At 36.2% G+C, this 8510-nt stretch overlaps 1 protein-coding gene across 1 annotated transcript; it reads right to left on the bottom strand.

The window, feature by feature from the left end:
- Positions 1 to 965: 965 nt before the first annotated feature.
- LOC122528600 (synaptic vesicle glycoprotein 2B-like) lies at positions 966 to 8050 on the bottom strand. Its single transcript, XM_043653910.1, has 7 exons — positions 7694 to 8050; positions 5608 to 5664; positions 4062 to 4223; positions 2690 to 2852; positions 2429 to 2550; positions 1531 to 1769; positions 966 to 1334 (listed from the first exon to the last, which is right to left on the bottom strand). The coding sequence occupies exons 1-7, from the start codon at positions 7695 to 7697 to the stop codon at positions 981 to 983; spliced, it is 1101 nt and encodes a 366-aa protein (XP_043509845.1). The 5' UTR covers positions 7698 to 8050; the 3' UTR covers positions 966 to 980.
- Positions 8051 to 8510: the final 460 nt, after the last annotated feature.

Below are 8510 nucleotides of genomic sequence, written 5' to 3'. Positions count from 1 at the left end.
CTCTATTTTTGCTTTCTTTCTTTTCGTTGTTTTTCTTTTTTTTTTTTTTTTATGTAGAATACTGCGTTTTATGTTTTTACAATGTCCCTAATTATATCGCCATTATTACAATTTTATAGTGTCCCTATTATAGAATGCTATGGAAATTTCACAAAATAATCATAAACTTTCGAACGTAGGAATGACACTATCAAAATTCATTCATTGATTCATAATCAATTATCTGCACCAGTTTTCAATGCAATGGTTAAATATTTCTTGTACGCAATAAAATTAATATCTCATAAATTCATATTTTTCAATGTAAATCAAGTGTGCTTTCCAGACGATGTAAGAAAAGCAAAGTGCAATAATATGGCATTTATAAAATGTTCATGCTTTTACGACGCTTATCATCCTAGACATTATAATGTTCTTTTGCAAAATATTAGTTATTAAAAATTGTAACGTTCGACGTTGTATTTTATATTGAAATTTTCTGTGACATTTTAAATAAATTAATAATTAGGAATACTATAAAAATGTAAAACACAGTATTCTACATAAAAAGACAAAGAAACTTGAAAGAAAAAAAAAAAAGAAAACAAAAGTAGAGATGGTACAAAACAACCCTGGAACCTCCGGATATGAATCCACTACACTATCAGTTTCGCTGCTACGTTACTGCTTGCAGATTAAGAAAAGAGTTACATCTCTAGAGTATATCTGTAGAAGATTGAAACATTAAATATCTCTGTAAACAATGACTATTGACTGAAATGCTCGGACATAGTCAAATTATATTTGCTTTGGAATCGACAGACCAAATTTCATTAAAATCGACGACCCAATAGCTGTGACTTCTTCTTGTTAACTGATCGCTAGTACCACTCCCTCCACTGCATTGATCTCCCCACTACATTGAATCGTAGCGGTAGTGCTAGCGATCAGGAGAGTGGGGCCAAGGACCGCCAGTTAGCCGGCTCTGATTTAGGTAATAATCAAAATTCCAAAGAAAATTTAATCTCCTTTATCCAAACCGTGAAATTTATTTTCTCCGTGTATATCTTCTGAATGAAAAGGAGCGAATGAAAAGCAGTCGTGCTGAAAGTACGTACATATGTGTGTACGTACCTGGTGAATAATTCTGGAAACCAAACCATGAGTGTGTAATAACTGCTGGTAAGACCAAATTGAATTCCGCAAGCGAGCAGTGTGTTTCTTAGGTACGGTGATTTGCAGAGAGCGGTCGTTAGATCTCGTACCTCCTTCAAAAGTACCTTTAGATCCTTTCGTTTGTGCAACTTCAACGACCTCGTGCTCTTGTCTTTCGTTTTCTCTTGCAGCGTCTTCACCTTTGAATGGAAAGAGGCAAATCAACGATTTTCGACGATTTTCAATGCTAGAATTATACCAAGCTGCGGACTTACGTGCTACGTTTGTAAACAATTTGTCTCTAACGAGCAAAAGCAAATGTTTGAAATTCGAATTCCGTGTAATTAATCTCAGCGATTGGAGAAACGCGAAATGGAAAAGTAAAAGGGGGTTTACCGGGTAAGAGTCGGGGTCTTGGCCAGTGTTCTGCGCGTAGATCCATTTAAATACCTCGAGGGCGGCCTCCGTTTCCCCGCATTCCAAGAGAAATTTCGGACTCTCTGGGAACGCGAACAGCCACAGACCCAACATTATCGAGGGTAGGGCGCACAGCGCCACGAAGAGATTCCACGACTTGAAGTAAAACGTGTCCGAGACGTACATGAAATTCATCGGTATGATCAGCCATGCGATCACTGAATAATAAAAACGGAAAGAAAGAGAGCCAATTAGTAAAGCAATTCAGATTTCAGATTCAAACGCAGATTCGAATTTCAGTTCCAATTCAAATTCGAGTTTGAGTTTAAATTCAAATTGAAGGTCAAATTTTTCTTCCACGCCCCGTGTCACATTGGGCTGGTTATATTACGGGATCGTTGAACACTTTCACTTGTTATTTAATCGGATAGATATACATGATACACTTTTCATTTTATTCCCGATATTATGTCAAAACTTGTCAAATAACGAATATAGCAGACTTTGCACGATATGTTTATTACCGTACATATCACTTATATTAGCAAGGAAATCAGTATAATTTGAATTATATTCTGATGATTTCAACCCTATCTGTACAAACTTAACAAGACATTAATATTAATAGATGGATACTCGCACGAAACAAATATGCAAAAGCTAGTCTTTTAACTTTTTGATTTGAATTCAGTTCACCAAAAATAATAATCGCGAGTCTTCCATATTTCAATTGTTAATTAAATATCTCGATCGATATCTCGCAGGTGAAGTTAAACCGATCGAGCTTTCGAATTTGAATTATGTCCGCGAATTACATCCTCTTTAGAGCATTCGCTTGGAAACACTTTGAACAGAGAAAGAAGAATATGAAACTTACGTGGCAACACTATGACTCCGACTGTCCAGAACATTTCCATCCAACAAAGGCATCTCTCGCGATACTTTGTCGGCTGAAATTCCCCTAAATACGGAAAACAAATTCCCATAGCTCCCGTAACGCTGTATGTATAAAATAAAACGAAACGATCAAAATAAAAACAAAAACGGAAAGAAAAAAAGAAAAGTAAAGTAAAGAAAAGAAAAGTCTAAGGACGAGTTGGAAACGCGTGATAGAGAATACACACGCGTGTATACTTACGCAAATCCGTTCAAGAAACGGAACACCAGGAAGATCGAGAAATATTGGACAAATGAGGAAACGACGCCCACGAGGCCGTCCATTAATAAAGTAGCGATTAACACGACTTTTCTTCCTTTGGTATCAGCCAGGCACCCCCATATGTAAGAACCAATCACCATCCCTATATAATAATACATACATACAATTACAATTATATAATTATAAAACTGCAAAATTATTATAAAATTACAAAATTATTATAAAATTACAATTATAATTATACAATTACATATAATATTTCTATTAATATTATTCACAGTTGTACAGTTGCATATAATATTTCTATTAATATTATTCACAGTTGTACAGTTGCATATAATATTTATATTAATATTATTCACAGTTGTACAATTGCATATAATATTTATATTATTATTTATTATTATTAATATTATTATAGTTATATAATTACATATAATATTTATATTAATATTATTTATAATTGAATATAATTATATATATAATTATATTTAATTATAAAATTACAATTGTAATTATATAATAGGATAATCGTGATTAAATATAATTGTAATTATTCCATTAGGATGAACTTGAAATGCATGGTTTTCGATTTTCAAGTTTCTAAAGTTTCCATTTGGCCAAACATTTGGTCTTATTGACCAATTGACAATTCAAGTTTTGTTCATGGTGTAGGTAAGGTACTGGCGAAAGAATTACGGAAATTAAAAGTGGCACTCGATTTCGACTTGAAGCGCTCATTGTCAGCGATAAAGATTCGAGTAGAAGAGCGCGATATGAGTCAGACAGTTTCATTCGTCAAGAGATATACCGGACGAACAGATATTTTTCCTAAAGTGTAATTATAACAATAAATCTAATCAACGTGCTCCCTCGTGCTTTAAGAGTCCGTTTATTTATGTATTATGTCTATTTGAAGAGTCTCGTTCGATAAAAATTTTAACTAAATTTTATCAATCATTTTCTGGAAAGGCAATTAACTAATCGAGATTGAAAACACCGCGATAAAGCATTTCCTTTCTTGCGGAAACAGAAAATTAAATATTCAGAAACGATTTTCCACCAAAGAAAAAATTTCTGTTTCCTTCGAACAAATTTAATAGTTGTTTGATTTGACTGACGTAAAAAAAAAATAAAAAAAAAAAGACAAACTTTTTCAAAAGATGGATGGGAAATTTACAAAAGGAGGGACCACTATTTACAAATGAAAAGTCTGATCAAGGAGTACGGGAGAGAAAAAAGATTGGGAAACCGCTGCTCTAGAGAGAGTTGTAAATAAATTTTTCAAACGAAAAAAAAAAAAAAAATCGAGACAGATTTGGTAGAAAGATTAGCTTTTGAAAAATCTCACCCAGCATTGGAGACGCTGTCAGCCAGCCCTTCGCGGTGGAATCCATTTCCAGATCGCATTGTGCTGCTGGTAACACGAACGAAAGTATCGTGACTCCAATGGCGGTGTCCATATAAATTAAACCGCAAATTGTCAGCAGCATGTAATGAAACTTCCCGAATCCTGACCGGTAAAATACAATCTCGTAAATGTTTGTTCAGAGTTTGAAGAAATTGCAAGGAATTATTTGATCATTTTATTGTTGCAATTAAGAAATTAGCTGATCTCTGATTCACGCTCTAAGCCCTCCCTCCGTTGTAAATCTTTCAAGAGTCAACAAATACCCGCTGAAAATGTCTTTCATTCCTTTTTTCTTTTTCTCTCTCTCTCTCTTATGCGCGTTCATGATGACACTACGAATGATAAGGCGATTGTTTGCAAGATTTTTACGGCACGTAATTTTAACGTTACGATTACATCTGGCTCGAAGTAAGCCTATTTTCGCGAATAATTTACGGTTTGAAACTCGCGTGTCGCGCACAGTCAAACACACGTATTAAAATTTTTTTTGCGACCGTTTCATTACGAGTGCTTCGTTGTTACTATAAAAGGAAAGAAAAGAATCTCCCTGACTTTCTGGTGTGTATGGAAGTGTCAACGTCTTGCGAAATGATTAATTCAGTTGTTAGTTCAATGATTAATTTACTTGATTCTTCTTCTCGAAAACACTTTGGACAAATGTTTACACAATTTTGGTCATACAAATCGAGCCAGGGGTATCTTTCCAACGCATCAGACAACAATCGTGTCTTTGAATTTTGAATTCAATCTTTCCTCTTGTATTTCGTTCGTCGAGAAGAAACGGGCGCTAACTGGCGGCCTGCGAGCCCTTGCCCCACTTGAATTAATGCAATGGAGGGGGAAGCGCTAGCGATCAGGAAGGTAAGAAGGGGGGGGGGGGGAGGGGAGGGGCCCGCGAGCCGCCAGTTAGTCCTAAAACTTTTCTTTGCTTTCGACACGAAGAAATTGGGGGAAATAAAACACGGACTCTTCTTCATCTTCGTATTTTACGATCTTGTCATTGAACTGTGCCATCGGCGTGTTTAATCGCGATTAATACTAGAATTATCAACTATCAATGTAGCAGATACGTATGTGCACAGTGTATTTTAACGATTTCATGAAAATCATTTTGTACTAGTAAGGTAGTATCAAGTAAGTACAACTGGTAGCACAATAGGCTTGACTCAGCTGGCTCAGATTAAATTAAATTGTAATTAAATTCAGACAGAAGATTCAACGGGAAGTTAATTCGGTTTTCAGTTCGAGTCGTAATAATCATTCGCAACGGAATATTGCCGATTCAGATAGAGAGAGAGAGAGAGAGACTAGAAATCAGACAGACTTGTTTTCGTGTGACGGTGATATATTAATCAAGATCGAAGGTGCGTATTTATGACCGAGCTTTCAACAACTCGATGATTAATAACTCTTTCTTATATCTCGAGATAATAACGCGGGTGCAAGCGCGTATTAGCGTGTTGCCGTGCAAGACGTGGGGATTTACCTGTTACGGTGATTGCATGCTCGAAATCGGCACCTCCGTCTGCCAAGAAGTCGAGCCCTGTCAAAAACCAAAAGATTTATTATCGTCTTGAAACGCCTCTTGTTTTCTATCGTTATACGCGCCGAGAGATCGCGATAGTATATCAGCGTTGTTTCATCTGTTTCGGGCACGTGTTTGCCATGGAATTTTTACCGTCAATCAGACGATACGAAATATACCGAAGTTACAATTTTTCATGCTATATACGGCACGCTAGGAGATACATACGTAGCACGAAAATCGCAACTTTCTAAAAACCATCAGATTTTATATAGAAAATTGATACTGCAACCATCGTCGAAGTAACTTTTGAAATATAGTTGGCAATCTCTGCCAAATAACATTGTCGCGTGAATCACCCGATATAGTGGAACGATTTTCTTTTCTCTTTCTTTCTTTATTTTTTTTTTCTTTTTTTGTTTTTTGGAACAATTCTGATTCATATTTTTATTTACAATTCGAACGTCTGACTTGTTATCTTGACGACGATGTAAACATTTATATCCCAATGCAGGAAACTATTTGCAACAGAATCTTCTTGCAAGATTTTCATTTTATTCCTACGATCGCGGATACGTTGTGAGGAAAAAAAATCTTATCTAGCGAATAAATGTAGCGTTTCGTACAACGTGATTGGTCGTTAATGTTACTTTGACAGAGATCGCCAACTATATTTCAAAAGTTACTTCGACAATGGTCGCAGTATTATATTTCTATATAAAATCTGGCATGAAAAATTGTAATTTCTGTAGTATACATAGTATCCAACATCGTCGCGTACAATTTCCGAAATAAATTTCCAAAGAATTCATACGAAAGATCGAAAACGAGAAAAAAGGGCGAAGTGATTGTTCAACGTTTCTTCGATGGAGACCTAGAAATAATACGTAAAATCGGCGACAGCCCAAGAATTCCATTGCAGGACACGTGGCTCCTAATTGAAACACCAATTAGTTTGTTATCTTTATCATAGCGAATATCAAATCGATACGATCGAAGCGAATTCGATTCATTTGATCGAGTGATTTTATATTAATAGCAACAACGATATCGATCGGCGTCGATGATATCGTAATGACAAAAACAACGATAGCAAATGTACAATGTATCGATAGTATTAATAGATACCGATCCATCTGTTCTATAATACGCGGATACCGACGATTATACATGGATCGAAAGATACTCGTAGATTTAAGGGGGTATTCTAGTGTGAAGTGCAAGTTTTTTAACTTTGTCTGGAAATTTTTTGCAAAGAAACTATTATATGCACCTTTTTGCAGTGAAATTGACAGGGATTATTTGCACGTGTTTCAACGACGTTTTAAAATTTTTTGGAACAAAAAAAAGTTAAAATTAATGGTACTGAAATATAGTCAATTTTAGAAAAAGATTGTCTCACGGTGTCCATGATTCCGGCCATTCTGGTTGTCTAAAATAAAAAAACGTGATAGTTTCTTAATTAGTATGGATTTGGCTATAGCCGAAACTAGAACAAAAGAAAAATGTCGGTAATTAAAAAATTGGCGATACTTTGAAGTTCGATTATCGATTTTTGCACGTTTTTGTTAAACTTCGGAGGCCTAAAAAAAATATAAAAAATAAAATTTTTTGGTTGATTCTGGCAGGGGCTATAGTCACACGTATACTAAATGCGTACTTAAAATTTTGAGACAATTGGTCAAGTAGATTTCGAGATCTCATGGACACTATTCTGAAAAACAGTTTCCTGAAAAATGCCTGTACTTAAAGTTTAGTATTTGCGGTAACAATGACGCTGGTCGTCGCGTCCTTCAATAATAATTTCGTTAATTTTAAGAATTCACGTGTAAGTTTCCACAGATGTATCTTTGAAATTATATCCTTTAAGAATATGCAAAAAAAAAAAAAAAGAAAAAAAGAAAATCGATTTTTTTAAAATTTCACACTATAATACACCATTAATCTACAAGGAATCGAAAATAGTCTACGTAGAATCGAAAGTAAATGTGTAGTAAATTGTCGGCGTGTATCGCGGATATTTGGAATGATTCGGTGGAAAATGTACCCATGATTGAGGATTACGTTGCGAAGGTAATGCGGGTCGGTCTCGCGCGAGGTGATGAAGTCAGGTGGCGTCGGTGAGAATTCGGGACTGTGGGGGACCCCGGTCGCCAAAGTGCAGCACCCTCTGTTCCTCGTGCGTGTTCCACGGTTTTGTCCTCGCCTGCAACCACCGTACGCCACGCTCATTGGTGAACACTCGGTGGTATTTGATCGCCGTTTTTATCGCCCCGTGCGAATATCGACGATGCCCTTTTTTTTTTACTTTTTTCCCTTTTTCTCTTCACCGAGGGACGAACTCTGTTCCTCCTCAAAACTTCTTCCTCCTCACTTTTAACTTTTTCTCTTCGCTTCTCTTCTCTTCTCTTCTTTCTTTTTCTTTTCTTTTCTTTTCTTTTCTTTTCTTTTCTTTTCCTTTCGTTTCTTTCGATCGAACGATCAATCGATCAATGCGGATTTCTTCGATGAAAATTTCTGCTAATTTCTGGAACGAAAGAAACGACAAAACATTTCACTTAGGGTTGTTTCTTACGATCTTCGTGACCGATTGTCCGCGACGTGTTCAAAACAACACGATTGACTTGGCGGAGAGTCAAGGAAACGACTGTCCAAAAAATCGATCGCGCCTCGGCATATATGTCTCTCCTCTCGTTTTGGTTGTTGGTCTTCTCTTCAGATAAGATACAAAGCTCCCTCTCCTCTCTCTCTCTCTCTCTCTCTCTCTCTCTCTCTCTCTCTCTCTCTCTCTCCATCTCTTACCTGTCCGATAGTACATATCTCGCTCTTTGTTTCCTTTTCTCTCTCCCCCCCCCCCCACCACT

The sequence above is a fragment of the Frieseomelitta varia genome, unplaced genomic scaffold (assembly GCF_011392965.1).
Source record: "Frieseomelitta varia isolate USP_RPSP 00005682 unplaced genomic scaffold, Fvar_1.2 scaffold_253, whole genome shotgun sequence".
NCBI classification, from domain to species: Eukaryota; Metazoa; Arthropoda; class Insecta; order Hymenoptera; family Apidae; genus Frieseomelitta; species Frieseomelitta varia.
Note: the sequence above shows the minus strand (reverse complement) of the source record. Positions and strands in the feature narration are given on the sequence as shown.